Source organism: Salvelinus fontinalis, chromosome 8 (assembly GCF_029448725.1).
Source record: "Salvelinus fontinalis isolate EN_2023a chromosome 8, ASM2944872v1, whole genome shotgun sequence".
NCBI lineage: Eukaryota > Metazoa > Chordata > Actinopteri > Salmoniformes > Salmonidae > Salvelinus > Salvelinus fontinalis.
Window position 1 is genome coordinate 42,001,468 of NC_074672.1, and position 18,277 is coordinate 42,019,744.

At 47.1% G+C, this 18,277-nt stretch overlaps 1 protein-coding gene across 2 annotated transcripts; it reads right to left on the reverse strand.

Moving 5' to 3' along the window:
- Positions 1–1,271: 1,271 nt before the first annotated feature.
- Positions 1,272–12,683, reverse strand: LOC129861268 (cytochrome c oxidase subunit 4 isoform 2, mitochondrial-like). Of its 2 annotated transcripts, XM_055932537.1 has the most exons (6): positions 12,667–12,683; positions 12,061–12,191; positions 2,494–2,596; positions 1,957–2,121; positions 1,667–1,798; positions 1,272–1,558 (listed from the first exon to the last, which is right to left on the reverse strand). In XM_055932537.1, exons 3-6 carry the CDS (start codon positions 2,594–2,596, stop codon positions 1,425–1,427), a joined length of 534 nt encoding a protein of 177 aa, XP_055788512.1. In that variant the 5' UTR covers positions 12,061–12,191; positions 12,667–12,683; the 3' UTR covers positions 1,272–1,424. The 2 variants fall into 2 exon arrangements, with proteins under 2 accessions (XP_055788512.1, XP_055788513.1); XM_055932538.1 differs by lacking the exons at positions 12,061–12,191; positions 12,667–12,683 and adding an exon at positions 11,073–11,182.
- Positions 12,684–18,277: the final 5,594 nt, after the last annotated feature.

Consider the following 18,277-nt stretch of genomic DNA (forward strand, 5'->3'; position numbering starts at 1 on the left):
CAAGCATACTTCCAAAGTTGTGGAAAAATGGCTTAAGGACAACAAAGTCAAGGTAGTGGAGTGGCCATCACAATCCCTGACCTCAATCCTATAGAAGATTTGTGGGCAGAACTGAAAAAGTGTGTGTGAGCAAGGAGGCCCACAAACCTGACTCAGTTACACCAGCTCTGTCAGGAGGAATGGGCCAAAATTCACCCAACTCATTGTGGGAAGCTTGTGGAAGGCTACCCAAAACGTTTGACCCAAGTCAAACAATTTAAAGGCAATGCTACCAAATACTAATTGAGTGTATGTAAACTTCTGACCCACTGGGAATGTGATGAAAGTAATAAAAGCTGAAATAAATCATTCTCTCTACTATTATTCTGACATTTCACATTCTTAAAATTTAGTGGTGATTCTAACTGACCTAAGACAGGGAATTTTTACTAGGATTAAATGTCAGGAATTGTGAAAAACTGAGTTTAAATGTATTTGGCTAAGGTGTATGTAAACTTCCGACTTCAACTGTACGTTCACCACGCCATTGCTCTCTCTCCCTCTGCTGTGGGTGAGTCTCGCAAGCTGTCACAAATGGCGATGGGCTGAATCTCATTGGCTCAAACTCTAATTTCTTGGGGGCTCGCCCACATGGGAGGAAATGTAGGGAATATGGTGCAGCACAGCTTCTAGAAAACAGTCTTTCAAACTATGGATTTCATGGCTAATTGTGGTAACACAGTAATGTTGCTCAGATTATTCATGTATGAACTACACATTGACACATCCAGTCCAAAGTGGGAGGTCTAAAAAAAATACTTATTTGTAGCCAAAGTACCAGAGCATGTCTTTAAAGCCAACGTATCGGTGCATGTCTTTTAAAGCCAAAGTACCGGAGCATGTCTTTAAAGACAAAGTACCGGAGCATGTCTTTAAAGCCAACGTATCGGTGCATGTCTTTAAAGACAAAGTACCGGTGCATGTCTTTAAAGACAAAGTACCGGAGCATGTCTTTAAAGACAAAGTACCGGAGCATGTCTTTAAAGACAAAGTATCGGAGCATGTCTTTAATGTGTTTCACAGTTATGGGATAAAACAAAAGTATACTAGGCTGTGTTTTATGTATCTGAACCACAGGGACCACCAAGGCAATTGTATAACCCGCAATACTCACTTCCTTTAGGGCTAAACCAGACACAATACCACTGGAAATGCTAAAGCAGAAATTAGGACAAGCAGCCCATATTGTTAAGACACATTTTCTCAGATAGATGGAGAGAGAAGAAAGCAAACCGTTTTTGTAATCTTTTACTCAAACAGTATGGGGATGGATTCAGATGGGTAGCTTGCCACTACGGTGGAAGGAGAGGCTGTTGGCTAAACAGAGGCTCAAGTCCAACCGCTCCTCATTTCAGTACAGTATCCCGTCTATTCCCTTACTTCATTTACTTCCATTGTTTGTTCTTGTAGTCCCACTTGGCAGAAAAGCCCTCAATTGGGTTGACCCGCATGTCCAGCATCCTCTGGATCTGCTTAGCCTGCCACTCCTCACCAAAAGTGTGAGGTTGAGGTGGGTACACTGTGGGACACAAAGGAGAAAGAGAACAGCAGCTTTGAGGATAGAACATGTGTGATACAGGCTCGAGGAAGTCTATCAAGTTTAGCAATCAACCATGAGAATTCTTACCATAGTGGCCCTGCCAAAACACCACCAGACCAGTGATGCCAAAGAAGATGAACATCCCACCAATCACAGTCTTCCACTCATGGGACGGCCTCTTCATCTCAGGGTAGGTGTGGTTGAACTTCAGCCTGTACACTGGGACAGAGAAGGAGAAATATTAAGGGTAGCAGGATGAAAAGCTGTAAAATGAGAAGGAATGAGACAGTACATATTCCACTTGCTTTGGCAATGTAAACATTCAGTATGTTTCCCATGCCAATAAAGCTATTTTAATTGAATTGAGAGGGGATTACAGGCGATTTTTTCCTCCTTGGACAGTGCAGTCCATGGCCCCTTCTCCTTCTGTTTCAGGCTCTTATCCTTAGAATCGAGGACATCAATCCATTCTCTGTCTGGCAGAGGAGTGTCCAGACGATCCCAGTACATTGGCTGGGACATGTCCACCTTGTCAGATACCTCTACAGTACAGGAGCGATAGGACACATGATTGATTATGTGAGTGGGAGGCTGAGGTAAAGGGAGTTGTAAGGTGGGGTTTAGAGGTTTATAGACGTTAGAGAAGTAGACATTACACTGGGTGGTAAGACCTCAGGTCCTTGCGCTTGTAAAAACCATTCACCACTTAAAGCCAACAGCGCCATCTGCTGATAATACATGCAATGGCGCAGTAGGCCATGCCATTTCAAATTCAACTTGCTCGAATAAAATTTGGTTTTACACAACAAACTAGGATATGTGTATTGTGATAAAAAGAAATGGATACATTTATACTGAAAATAAATGTTTTTTCCTACAGACAATTATGCATGCAGTGCAACGTCAAAGAATACCGTTGTGGCTATGGCTTGACATCCTCGCACCACTGTTGGTCAGTCCCACCACGGCGCGCCTGGAAAGCAAGCACCCCACTCGTCCTGCTGTCAGGCGAAGCATCTGACAGGTGAGGAATAGAGACAGAACAAGATTTATACCTCAACAAAATGTCTCTACATAACTGATCATTCCATCCGGACCCAGTGAGCACCGTCTGACGCTGTTGTCCATGGACGTTGAAAAGACGACGATATTTGGTCCATCTGCCCTGAGCTTGATTTAAACATCCACAGACGTCATTTTTTGGTCCAGACCGGCCTTGATTTTAACATCCACAGACATCCGGTCCAGGCTGGACAAAACATTTGAAATAAAGATAGACTATCTATAATTGGTTCAGATTTGGACAGTACAGTAAAGAAAAGTAGAGTATAGTTTGGTACGGTAGAGTACAGTACAGTAAAGAAAAGTGGAGTATAGTTCAGTACAGTAAAGTACATTACAGTACAGAACATAGTAAAGTACAGTATTATGTTCTCTATTGTACTGTACCCTACTGTACTGAACTATACTCTACTTTTCTTTAAAGTCCAAATCTGAACCAATTATAGATAGTCTATGTTTATTTCAAACTCTAATGTTCTGAACTAAATCGTGTACTTTACTGTAATGCACTCTGTGCTTGACTGCATTGGTTCCCAAACTGTGCGTAAGGGGGGCCTGAGTAAAAAAGTTTGGGAACCCCTGCTCTGCTGTACTCTACTGTTGTCCAAACTTGTGAAACATAGACGTCTATATTGGTTCAGACGTTTTAAGATCTGGTATGCGTCAGCAATGTCTGAGCAGGGGAGCAAGACCTGTGTCTTGTTTAGAATAATACCCAGTGTGCTTTCCAAGTGTTCATTTTTTTTTTTACATTTAAATTTTTGGGGTTTTAGCAGGCGCTCTTATCCAGAGCAACTTACAGTCAGTGCATTCAACTAAATGTAGATAAAACAACCACATATTACACTCATAGCACAACAACAACAACAACAACAAAACCATTACATTCCTGAGAAGTGCGCTGTTGTTTTCTGTCTGTTGGTGCAATACATTTTAACATGATCATTATCAGTTGTAAAGCTTTTGAAAAAGCTAACATAAGTGCATGTGACAGGTAAGAGCAATAATACATATAACATAAGGCTTTCTTTATTGACTAGTAGATCAAAGGTAACGTATGAGTGGTTGAAATTTGTCCATAGAAACAAGTAACAAAAAATAATGTATTTTCAGCATATATGTCTTTTAGTGGTCATTTCAATGTAATTCTGCTCACTGGGGACGCTCCCTCTTTCATTTTAAAGTGACCAGGTACTTTAACAATAAGCCAAAACGTATCCTCTGCGCAATGCCGTAAAAACAAAGGTTGATGAAAAAAGCCTAGCTTCTTTAGGGACTTCAAAGCAAAGCAAGTTAGGCTAAGTAACTACGCTAGGGGAGAGTGGGGTAAGTTGAGCCAAAGGGTTAGTTAAGCTACCCCTTGTTTCTAGCAGTGGTGTAATGTACTTCAGTAAAAATACTTTAAGGTACCACTTAAGTAGTTTTTTGGGGGGTAAGAAGTCCATTAGAGCAGCAGCAAGGGATGAAACAAAATATACAATGACTCTGAAGAGGTACATTCCCACATGAAAAAATCCTAATGTAGTCCGCAAAAACAAGTGGATACTGTAGTATTTTACTGTAGTTTTACGGACATGTAGTATAGTGTAGTATTTATAGTTTACTACAGTCTAAATACTCTAGTAAGAAAAAAAATGGTAGTATATTTTTTTATTTTTTTATTTCACCTTTATTTAACCAGGTAGGCTAGTTGAGAACAAGTTCTCATTTGCAACTGCGACCTGGCCAAGATAAAGCATAGCAGTGTGAACAGACAACAACACAGAGTTACACATGGAGTAAACAATAAACAAGTTAATAACATGGTAGGAAAAAATATACTATAGTAATTACTGTAGTGTTTTTGCGGACATTACTGTTGCATTTTTGTTTTATTGTCTTTGACATAGCAGTGGGGGCTTGTCCTTGAGGAACCCTACTGGACAAAATACTCAAAGAGCACATTTTCCATAACCTGTAAGTAGGTAGATAAGACTGAGGTCTGAATGTATCCTGTAGGGAACACAATATATGGTCTATACTTGGCATGTACAGTAGGTTTCTCACTTATGGGTGACACAAATTGGGATATGGGGGAGAGGAGTGGGCGGGGTATATGCAAATTGTATACTGTAGTATATACCATAGTAATTACTGTAGTGTTTTTGCGGACTGTAGTGTTTTTGTGAACATTATTGTAGTATTTACTGTGGTGTTTTGTGGTATGTAGTATACTGTAGTATTTACTATTGTATTCTACAGTACATTACAACATTATATAGTAATTACTACACATGATTGAGGGATAGTGTGTAGTATAGTATTCTACAGTGTACTACAGTTTACTGCAGAATTCTATAGTAAGTGCTGTAATATTCTATTGTAAACTGTAGTATTTTTTAATGTGGGTTTACAAAAAAGAAAACAAACATGTAACTTTGCGAAAGAGAGGCTATGATATAGTAGCATAGGCACACAAGAGCTGTGTTCGAATACTCATACTAGCTGCACTAACTTTAAATGTGACGTAAATTGAGTTTGTAGTATGCTTATTAGTCATAGTATGGATATAGTTAGCATGACAAAAGTTCCCGGATGACATAGTAAAGTCACCAAAATACAAAGTATACAAGCAATGGACACTATTTCCGTGCTTTTAGGGCCCATAATGCAATTCTTCAGAAAATAGGCGTGGCTTCACAACATTTTCAGATGTGAAGAAAATGGCGGAAATTATGCAGCCGAAGACCGAAGAGAGTGGATACAAATTTGTTGCTTTAACTAATTATGACAAATGTTAAGAAGCTGTTGAGCAATGTAATAAACTAATGACTTTTCAAAATAAGTTACGTTACACGATATGTTGGCAGACAATTTGTTTACGAACCACATCACAGCAGTATATACCGGGTATGTTGACTACTAGTACATTGAACTTGCCAGTATATTTACTTTATGCTATTCTAACTAACTACCCAATGTTTGAGGACTTGATTATTCACGTCATTCATAGCTTAGCGAAGTGGTCCGTTCTTAAATTTGCTCTGGCACCACACTCCTAGGGCCCTCACCTCCTCCCTGTAGGCTGTCTCGTCATTGTTGGTAATCAGGCTTGCTACTGTTGTGTCGTCTGCAAACTTGATGATTGAGTTGGAGGCGTGCGTGGCCACGCTGTCATGGGTGAACAGGGAGTACTGGAGGGGGCTGAGCACGCATCCTTGTGGGGCCCCTGTGTTGAGGATCAGCAAAGTGGAGATGTTGTTTCCTACCTTCACCACCTGGGAGCGGCCCGTCAGGAAGTCCAGGACCCAGTTGCACAGGGCGGGGTTCAGACCCAGGGCCCCGAGCTTAATGATGACCAATGAGGGTACTATGGTGTTGAATGCTGAGCTATAGTGAATGAACAGCATTCTGACGTACAGTTGAAGTCGGAAGTTTACATACACTTAGGTTGGAGTCATTAAAACTTGTTTTTCAAACACTCCACAGCTTTCTTGTTAACAAACTATAGTTTTGGCATGTTGGTTAGGACATCTACTTTGTGCATGACACAAGTAATTTTTCCAACAATTGTTTACAGATAGATTATTTCGCGTATAATTCACTGTATCACAATTCCAGTGGGTCAGAAGTTAACATACACTAAGTTGACTGTGCCTTCAAAACAGCTTGGAAAATTCCAGAAAATGATGTCATGGCTTTAGAAGCTTCTGATAGGCTAATTGACATAATTTGAGTCAATTGGAGGTGTACCTGTGGATGTATTTCAAGACCTACCTTCAAACTCACTGCCTCTTTGCTTGACATCATGGAAAAATCAAAAGAAATCAGCCAAGACTTCAGAAAAACATTTATAGACCTCCACAAGTCTGGTTCATCCTTTGGAGCAATTTCCAAACGCCTGAAGGTACCACGTTCTTCTGTACAAACAACAGTATGCAAGTATAAAAACCATGGGACCATGCAGCCGTCATACCGCTTAGGAAGGACCGCGTTCTGTCTCCTAGAGATGAACGTACTTTGGTGCGAAAAGTGCAAATCAATCCCAAAACAACAGCAAAGGACCTTGTGAAGATGCTGGAGGAAACAGGCACAAAAGTATCTATATCCACAGTAAAATGAGTCCTATATCGATATAACCTGAAAGGCCGCTCAGCAAGAAAGAAGCCACTGCTCCAAAACCGCCATAAAAAAGCCAGACTATGGTTTGCAACTGCACATGGGGACAAAGATCATACTTTTTGGAGAAATGTCCTCTGGTCTGATGAAACAAAAATACAACTGTTTGGCCATAAAGACCATCGTTATGTTTGGAGGAAAAAGGGGCAGGCTTGCAAGCCAAAGAACACCATCCCAACCGTGAAGCACAGGGGTGGCAGCATTATGCTGTGGGGGTGCTTTGCTGCAGGAGGGACTGGTGCACTTCACAAAATAGATGGCATCATGAGAAAGAAAAATTATGTGGATATATTGAAGCAACATCTCAAGACATCAGTCAGGAAGTTAAAGCTTGGTCGCAAATGGGTCTTCCAAATGGACAATGACCGCAAGCATACTTCCAAAGTTGTGGAAAAATGGCTTAAGGACAACAAAGTCAAGGTAGTGGAGTGGCCATCACAAAGCCCTGACCTCAATCCTATAGAAGATTTGTGGGCAGAATTGTCAAGAATTGTGAAAAACTGAGTTTAAATGTATTTGGGTAAGGTGTATGTAAATGTCCGACTTCAACTGTAGGTATTCCTCTTGTCTGTGGATCTATTGGGGCGGTATGCAAATTGGAGTGGGTCTAGGGTGGCAGGTGAGGTAGAGGTGATATGATCCTTAACTAGTCTCTCAAAGCACTTCATGATGACAGAAGTGAGTGCTATGGGGCGATAGTCATGTAGTTCCGTTACCTTTGCTTTCTTGGGTACAGGAACAATTGTGGACATCTTGAAGCAAGTGGGGACAGCAGACTGGGATAGGGAAAGATTGGATATGTCCGTAAACACACCAGCCAGCTGGTCTGCGCATGATCTGAGGATGCGGCTAGGGATGCCGTCTGGGTCGGCAGTCTTGCGAGGGTTAACACGTTTAAACGTCCTTCTCATGTATGCCAGAGAAGGAGAGCCCACAGTCCTCTGGAGTGGCCCGCGTCGGTGGCTGTGTTATCCTCAAAGCAGGACAAAGAAGGTGTTTAGCTTGTCTGGGAGCATGATGTCGATGTCCGCGACGTGGCTGGTTTTCCCCTTTGTAATCCGTAATTGTCTGTAGTCCCTGCCACATCCATCTCATGTCTGAGCTGTGATGTTGAAGATAAAAGTGTCTCATACTTTGCCAGGTTTTAAAATAGAACATGGAGAGCATCAGTTACTGTAGTTTATTGTTATGACAAGCAAAACTAACCAATAGAACGATGAAGCAGTTTAAACACAATGAAGCAGTATTAACACGACGAAGCAGTATTAACACGATGAAGCAGTATAAAACACCACGAAGCAGTATTAACACCACGAAGCAGTATTAACACCACGAAGCAGTATTAACACCACGAAGCAGTATTAACACCACGAAGCAGTATTAACACCACGAAGCAGTATTAACACCACGAAGCCGTATTAACACCACGAAGCAGTATTAACACGATGAAGCAGTATTAACACCACGAAGCAGTATTAACACGATGAAGCAGTATTAACACCACGAAGCAGTATTAACACGATGAAGCAGTATTAACACGATGAAGCAGTATTAACACGATGAAGCAGTATTAACACCACGAAGCAGTATTAACACGATGAAGCAGTATTAACACCACGAAGCAGTATTAACACGATGAAGCAGTATTAACACGATGAAGCAGTATTAACACGATGAAGCAGTATTAACACGACGAAGCAGTATTAACATGATGAAGCAGTATTAACACGATGAAGCAGTATTAACACGACGAAGCAGTATTAACACGATGAAGCAGTATTAACACGATGAAGCAGTATTAACACCACGAAGCAGTATTAACACCACGAAGCAGTATAAAACACCACGAAGCAGTATTAACACCACGAAGCAGTATTAACACGATGAAGCAGTATTAACACGACGAAGCAGTATTAACACGATGAAGCAGTATTAACACGATGAAGCAGTATTAACACGATGAAGCAGTATTAACACCACGAAGCAGTATTAACACGATGAAGCAGTATTAACACCACGAAGCAGTATTAACACGATGAAGCAGTATTAACACGACGAAGCAGTATTAACACGACGAAGCAGTATTAACACCACGAAGCAGTATTAACACCACGAAGCAGTATTAACACGATGAAGCAGTATTAACACCACGAAGCAGTATTAACACGATGAAGCAGTATTAACACGACGAAGCAGTATTAACACGACGAAGCAGTATTAACACCACGAAGCAGTATTAACACCACGAAGCAGTATTAACACCACGAAGCAGTATTAACACGACGAAGCAGTATTAACACGACGAAGCAGTATTAACACGATGAAGCAGTATTAACACCACGAAGCAGTATTAACACCACGAAGCAGTATTAACACCACGAAGCCGTATTAACACCACGAAGCAATATTAACACCACGAAGCAGTATTAACACGATGAAGCAGTATTAACACCACGAAGCAGTATTAACACCACGAAGCAGTATTAACACCACGAAGCAGTATTAACACCACGAAGCAGTATTAACACGATGAAGCAGTATTAACACCACGAAGCAGTATTAACACCACGAAGCAGTATTAACACCACGAAGCAGTATTAACACCACGAAGCAGTATTAACACCACGAAGCAGTATTAACACGATGAAGCAGTATTAACACCACGAAGCAGTATTAACACCACGAAGCAGTATTAACACCACGAAGCAGTATTAACACCACGAAGCAGTATTAACACCACGAAGCAGTATTAACACCACGAAGCAGTATTAACACTACGAAGCAGTATTAACACCACGAAGCAGTATTAACACGATGAAGCAGTATTAACACCACGAAGCCGTATTAACACCACGAAGCAGTATTAACACCACAAAGCAGTATTAACACCACGAAGCAGTATTAACACCACAAAGCAGTATTAACACCACGAAGCAGTATTAACACCACGAAGCAGTATTAACACGATGAAGCAGTATTAACACCACGAAGCAGTATTAACACCACGAAGCAGTATTAACACCACGAAGCAGTATTAACACCACGAAGCAGTATTAACACCACGAAGCAGTATTAACACCACGAAGCAGTATTAACACCACGAAGCAGTATTAACACGATGAAGCAGTATTAACACCACAAAGCAGTATTAACACCACGAAGCAGTATTAACACCACGAAGCAGTATTAACACCACGAAGCAGTATTAACACCACGAAGCAGTATTAACACCACGAAGCAGTATTAACACAATGAAGCAGTATTAACACCACGAAGCAGTATTAACACCACGAAGCCGTATTAACACCACGAAGCCGTATTAACACCACGAAGCAGTATTAACACCACGAAGCAGTATTAACACCACGAAGCAGTATTAACACGATGAAGCAGTATTAACACCACGAAGCAGTATTAACACCACGAAGCAGTATTAACACCACGAAGCAGTATTTTAACAAGCAAAAACAGAATGTCTAGGCTTTGCAAAAAAATAAATGTATTTAATTAAATGAACAAAATATTGAATTGGCTTAGTCTTGTTTTTTATGTTTTAGAAAAACAAAATATTTAAGTAATCCAATGGACTTGTGCATCATCAATGGGACTGCTCAAAGCCTATCCTAACGTACACGGCCTAATGTTATTTGTTTATTAGCTAGCTACTGGAAACTTACAGTGCATCATTGCTATGCACCATTGCCATTTCAACAGTGTATCATTGCGTTGCATAGCCTATGTACAGTAGTGTAATGGAGGTGTGCATCATCAGTGGACTAATCACAGGCTAATGTTACTTGGCCTAACGTTGTTATAATGTTTTGCTAGCTAGCGCACGTTAACTTACAGTGTACCATTGCTATGCATAGCCTACTGTCAATTTACCACTGGGGAAGGAATCGTCCATTTCAAATGACGAACTGTTCATTGCGTGAAATTGAACAAAAATCTTTGTCCTACACTGGTCTGCATTGCTTAAATAGCCTTTTGCTCCCATACATTCGCAAATGTTTCCCATCCGTTTCTTTGACAATTCTGCCTTGATACTCTCATCTCCCCAGATCTCCAATGTGGTCTCCATTTCACATACAGTCCACGTCGCACCTTTGCCCTTATTTGAACACTTTTTTGGTATTTTTAGCTATTTAATAGTATGTCTACCTAAAGTTAACTGGCTAACAAAAGTTTAATGACCAACAGAAAATAACGAATATCGCTCGTGTTGCATCTTTGTATTTTAAAAGTTCACGACACGTGTTGCGGGTAACATTACCTGCTACCCTGGTCCTAAATCTTGGATCCACAGCCCAGGCAATGTCCAGGATTAGTTTACGTTTCATATATGCTTTATAGCGCGGATCAGGGTACCGAACGGTCCAGGATCTGGATCATACAGGGGATATGGGAAAGCGCACTTAATTACACTCCAGTCTTACACTAAACTAAAACCAGGGGAGGATTCAGAAAGGCTGGGAATACCAGCTAATTTAGGAGATTTGTTTGTATTGCAAGAGTAATACTCTCTGTCTGTCTGTCTGTCTGTCTGTCTGTCTGTCTGTCTGTCTGTCTGTCTGTCTGTCTGTGTCTCTCTTTCTTTCTCTCTCTCTCGCTCTCTCCAACACACACACACACACACATACACACACACACACACACACACCAGCCAGGAACATTTTTGGAAACTGGCAGTTGGTCAACATCAGCAGCGTCTAAATGACCTCCACACACAGACGGACAGACAAACAGACACGGACCATTACACATTTATGAGACACACTTTGAGACATTTATGCAAAATCATTTGTGCAGACATATTTTTATCAAGGAGTACAGTGTGATTTGTTCTACAAATATGAAGTTGCGTCTGTCTTTTAAAGCACAAATGTTTACAAATGAAACTTGTGGAGAATTGAGTTAACACATAGGGCATTGGTCGTCTAATAGCCTAATGCATCATTTCAAAAGGCATTGAGAGAGATTACAATTATTTGTATCCAAATACAGTATTGCATACCATTAATACAACCATTTGTCCTCTCTCAACAGCCTGACGAGGAATAGTACCAATGCTCATGCCTTTAAAAACATTTTTGTCTGTTTGTAGAAGTCTCTGACTGCACATTCTGTATTAGAAGTCTAGATACCCCTCTCACCTTCCCAAGGGTCTAAATACCCCCCCCCCCCCCCAAACCCAGCCCCTGTCTGACCCAAATAGCTAGTCCTCTCTGACCCTAAAGGTTCTGAAATCATCGGGTACTCACATTTGTCCTGAGAGAGTGGACCTTGAGAAAAACAATATGGACAAAAAAGTTCACCCGATTTTCAGCGATTGCCTGCTTTGGTGCACTGTTGCCGTGTCTCAGCTTTGGTTCTTGGTGAGAAAATGGGAGGGCTGAAGGCAGGGAGGGGGTGTGTGAGAGCTTAGACAGACTAAACCAGTACAAGTAAACAATCTGAAAAAAAGCATGTGACACTACTGGCAGACTAGAGCAGGGATAGGATTGCACTGTAAAATATATATTTCACTCTCTCTTTAATCATTTTCTCCTTTCCACCTTCACAGATCTTACAGAGAACTCCACTGTGACAGAAACAGGGATCCTCTGGAATGCAGAAAGGGTCACTTTAGGTCAGTTTTATTTTAAGAACGAAGGGTCTTAGAAAAGAGTTGCTTTAACAGTGAAGAGGAAATGGAAAAACATCTCTAGAGAGACCGAGACCGAGAGAGGCCGTGTGAAAGGTTGAAAGAGAGACCGAGAGAGACTGAGAGAGGGTAAGAAAAAGAGTGAGATGTGAACCTCTGTATTTGAGGAGGAAGAGTGGGAGTTAGAAAAAGGGAAAGAGACAAGATGGGCTCAAGTTCAGACCTGATTTAGGTTTAGGACCCGAACCACCATTACCACTGACAGTTGTTCGGCTGCTGGTATGTGATCCACAGGAGGGCAACCAACGGTGTGGGCGCTGAGGGGAGAGGAGGGGGAGTGACAAGAGCAGTTGGTTAAGGACTCCACAGTACTGTATGCTGTTTAGCAAGCAAATGTAGACAGCAGCTCTTAACTCAGAGACACTTGTCTTTCTGTCTGTATTTCTGTCATTATCTCTCTCTCTCTCTCACTTGACCAGCATGAAAATATTTATAAACTGCAGGCGAATGTGCCAGGTTGCTTTATTAGGTCAATGTTAGCATCAACTATACCCACTTTGGTAGCACATTTGACCACCCTATTTCAGCAGAACACGGTAAAGAAATGACAGAAGTACTAACAGCTAGATTCTTGTAGTAGGTTTTCAATCCATATTAACACAGAGCAGTGCAATGGATTCAGACAGTCTGTTAAAGAGTAACTTCCCTCTGATAAACAGAGTTGTTGCTGGTACATTACGTAACCATCAGAGTCCACCTTACTTGGACAAACACTCTTACTGCTTCTGTAATATCTTCACGGTTTGTATATATTAAAAGTACATTCAATCTGCTTGCCAATCTTTCACCGGCACAGGACTAAGTATATTTGACTGCAATGGTAGACGAATAAATATACAGTATGCAGTTGGATGCCTTTCAGCAGTGGTGGAAAAAGTACCCAATTGTCATACTTTGTCATACCAACCCCCCCTCGCTCCGACCAATCCCCCGCTCCCACAAACCCCCCGCTCCTACCACCCCCCGCTCCTAACAACCCCCGCTCCTACCAACCCCCCGCTCCTACCAACCCCCCGCTCCTAACAACCCCCGCTCCTAACAACCCCCCGCTCCTACCAACCCCCGCTCCTACCAACCCCCGCTCCTAACATCCCCCCCGCTCCTACCAACCCCCGCTACTACCAACCCCCGCTCCTAACATCCCCCCGCTCCTACCAACCCCCGCTACTACCAACCCCCCGCTCCTAACATCCCCCCCGCTACTACCAACCCCCGCTCCTACCAACCCCCCGCTCCTACCATCCCCCCCGCTCCTAACAACCCCCGCTCCTACCAACCCCCCGCTCCTACCAACCCCCGCTACTACCAACCCCCGCTCCTACCAACCCCCCGCTCCTAACATCCCCCCCGCTACTACCAACCCCCGCTCCTACCAACCCCCGCTCCTACCAACCCCCGCTACTACCATCCCCCCGCTCCTACCAACCCCCGCTACTACCAACCCCCCGCTCCTACCATCCCCCCCGCTCCTAACATCCCCCCCGCTACTACCAACCCCCGCTCCTACCAACCCCCCGCTCCTACCAACCCCCGCTCCTAACAAACCCCCGCTCCTACCAAGCCCCCCGCTCCCACAAACCCCCCGCTCCTACCACCCCCCGCTCCTAACAACCCCCGCTCCTACCAACCCCCGCTCCTACCAACCCCCGCTCCTACCAACCCCCGCTCCTACCAACCCCCGCTCCTACCAACCCCCGCTCCTACCAACCCCCCGCTCCTACCATCCCCCGCTCCTACCATCCCCCGCTCCTACCAACCCCCGCTCCAAACAACCCCCCGCTCCTACAAACCCCCCGCTCCCACAAACCCCCCGCTCCTACCAACCCCCGCTACTACCAACCCCCTGCTACTACCAACCCCCTGCTACTACCAACCCCCCGCTCCTACCAACCCCCGCTCCTAACATCCCCCCCGCTCCTACCAACCCCCGCTCCTACCAACCCCCCGCTCCTACCATCCCCCGCTCATACCAACCCCCGCTCCTAACAACCCCCCGCTCCTACCAACGCCCCGCTCCTACCAACCCCCTGCTCCTACCAACCCCCCGCTACTACCAACCCCCTGCTCCTACCACCCCCCCGCTACTATCAACCCCCTACTACTACGAACACCATGCTCCGACCAAACCCCAGCTCCTACCAACCCCCCGCTCCTACCAACCCCCCGCTACTACCAACCCCCGCTCCTAACAACCCCCCGCTACTACCACCCCCTGCTCCTACCAACCCCCCGCTACTACCAACCCCCCGCTACTACCAACCCCCCGCTACTACCAACCCCCGCTCCTACCAACCCCCCGCTACTACCAACCCCCGCTTCTAACAACCCCCCTCTCCTAACAACCCCCCGCACCTACCAACCCCCCGCTACTACCAACCCCCTGCTACTACCAACCCCCCGCTCCTACCAACCCCCGCTCCTACCAGCCCCCGTTCCTACCAACCCCCCGCTCCTACCAACCCCCGCTCCTAACAACCCCCACTCCTAACAACCCCCCGCTCCTACCAACCCCCCGCTCTTACCACCCCCCACTCCTAACAACTCCCGCTCCTACCAGCCCCGCGCTCCTAACAACCCCCGCTCCTACCAACCCCACGCTCCTAACAACCCCCGCTCCTAACAACCCCCCGCTCCTACCAACCCCCCGCTCTTACCACCCCCCGCTCCTACCAACCCCCGCTCCTACCAAACCCCCACTCCTACCAACCCCCCGCTCCTACCAAACCCCCGCTCCTACCAACCCCCGTTCCTACCACCCCCCGCTCCTACCAACCCCCCGCTCCTACCAACCCCCGCTCCTACCAACCCCCGCTCCTACCAACCCCCGCTCCTACCAACCCCCCGCTCCTAACAACCCCCGCTCCTAACAACCCCCCGTGCCTACCAACCCCCCGCTCCTAACAACCCCCCGCTCCTACCACCCCCCGCTCCTACCAACCCCCGCTCTTACCACCCCCCACTCCTAACAACCCCCGCTCTTACCACCCCCCGCTCCTACCAACCCCCCGCTCCTACCAACCCCCCGCTCCTACCAACCCCCCGCTCCTACCAACCCCCGCTCCTACCAACCCCCCGCTCCTACCAACCCCCCGTTCCTACCACCCCCCGCTCCTACCAACCCCCGCTCCTACCAACCCCAGCTCCTAACAACCCTCCGCTCCTACCAACCCCCGCTCCTAACAACCCTCCGCTCCTACCAACCCCCCGCTCCTACCTACCCCCCGCTCCTACCAACCCCCCGCTACTACCAACCCCCGCTCCTAACAACCCCCCGCTACTACCACCCCCTGCTCCTACCAACCCCCCGCTACTACCAACCCCCCGCTACTACCAACCCCCCGCTACTACCAACCCCCGCTCCTACCAACCCCCCGCTACTACCAACCCCCGCTTCTAACAACCCCCCTCTCCTAACAACCCCCCGCACCTACCAACCCCCCGCTACTACCAACCCCCTGCTACTACCAACCCCCCGCTCCTACCAACCCCCGCTCCTACCAGCCCCCGTTCCTACCAACCCCCCGCTCCTACCAACCCCCGCTCCTAACAACCCCCACTCCTAACAACCCCCCGCTCCTACCAACCCCCCGCTCTTACCACCCCCCACTCCTAACAACTCCCGCTCCTACCAGCCCCGCGCTCCTAACAACCCCCGCTCCTACCAACCCCACGCTCCTAACAACCCCCGCTCCTAACAACCCCCCGCTCCTACCAACCCCCCGCTCTTACCACCCCCCGCTCCTACCAACCCCCGCTCCTACCAAACCCCCACTCCTACCAACCCCCCGCTCCTACCAAACCCCCGCTCCTACCAACCCCCGTTCCTACCACCCCCCGCTCCTACCAACCCCCCGCTCCTACCAACCCCCGCTCCTACCAACCCCCGCTCCTACCAACCCCCGCTCCTACCAACCCCCCGCTCCTAACAACCCCCGCTCCTAACAACCCCCCGTGCCTACCAACCCCCCGCTCCTAACAACCCCCCGCTCCTACCACCCCCCGCTCCTACCAACCCCCGCTCTTACCACCCCCCACTCCTAACAACCCCCGCTCTTACCACCCCCCGCTCCTACCAACCCCCCGCTCCTACCAACCCCCCGCTCCTACCAACCCCCCGCTCCTACCAACCCCCGCTCCTACCAACCCCCCGCTCCTACCAACCCCCCGTTCCTACCACCCCCCGCTCCTACCAACCCCCGCTCCTACCAACCCCAGCTCCTAACAACCCTCCGCTCCTACCAACCCCCGCTCCTAACAACCCTCCGCTCCTACCAACCCCCCGCTCCTACCTACCCCCCGCTCTTACCACCCCCCACTCCTAACAACTCCCCGCTTCTACCACCCCCCGCTCCTACCAACCCCCGCTCCTACCAACCCCCCGATCCTACCAACCCCCGCTCTTACCACCCCCCGCTCCTACCAACCCCCGCTCTTACCACCCCCCCGCTCCTAACAACCCTCCGCTCCTAACAACCCTCCGCTCCTAACAACCCCCCGCTCCTACCACCCCCCGCTCCTACCAACCCCCCGCTCTTACCACCCCCCGCTCTTACCACCCCCCGCTCCTACCACCCCCCGCTCCTACCAACCCCCCGCTCCTACCACCCCCCGCTCCTACCAACCCCCCGCTCCTACCAACCCCCCGCTCCTACCAACCCCCTGCTCCTACCAACCCCCGCTCCTACCAACCCCCGCTCCTATCCCCCCCTGCTCCTACCAACCCCCGCTCCTACCAACCCCCCCTCGCTTCTACCAACCCCCCACTCGCTTCTACCAACCCCCCACTCGCTCCTACCCCCCGCTCCAACTAACTTGCTCCGAGGGGTTGTCACTCCGTTGTCACGTGTTGCTGACGAAACTCCGATAATGACCAGATAGTTGCGATGGGATCAATAAACCCATCAACTTCGGGGCAAACTCGTGAATTGAATGATGCAATTCATGTTCATGCTCCTACCAACCCCCCGCTCCTACCACCCCCCGCTCCTACCAACCCCCCGCTCCTACCACCCCCCGCTCCTACCAACCCCCCGCTCCTACCAACCCCCCGCTCCTACCAACCCCCTGCTCCTACCAACCCCCGCTCCTACCAACCCCCGCTCCTATCCCCCCCCCTGCTCCTACCAACCCCCGCTCCTACCAACCCCCCCTCGCTTCTACCAACCCCCCACTCGCTTCTACCAACCCCCCACTCGCTCCTACCCCCCGCTCCAACTAACTTGCTCCGAGGGGTTGTCACTCCGTTGTCACGTGTTGCTGACGAAACTCCGATAATGACCAGATAGTTGCGATGGGATCAATAAACCCATCAACTTCGGGGCAAACTCGTGAATTGAATGATGCAATTCATGTTCCCAATTTTAACTAATAAAACGAGCATAACATTTAAATTGCCAAATCCCCTTGGGGTTTCACACGATATTAACCCTTCCTCAGCTTTGGGACACTTGTGCAAATGGCAAAAATGGAGCGGCGAGGGGGAGGTGGTTATTTTGAATTCAGGCTATAGCTACTCAATGGTCCCGCAATGTTGTGGTTACCACATTTAGACACAAGGTGGCAACATGTACATAACTTCAGAATCAATTGTATCGCCTTGGATTATCGGTGAAGCGCTGTAGGTTTATCAAGTAGGTCTAAAATGGATATAGGCCTTTTCTGTTGGCATTATATTAACTTAAGGAGGCCGTCAGAGACCAAAAAACTTGTGGAAAGGAAGATTAGGCTACTGAGATTTGTGTTTCTCTGGGTTTCGTGGAAAGACTGAGGCGGAT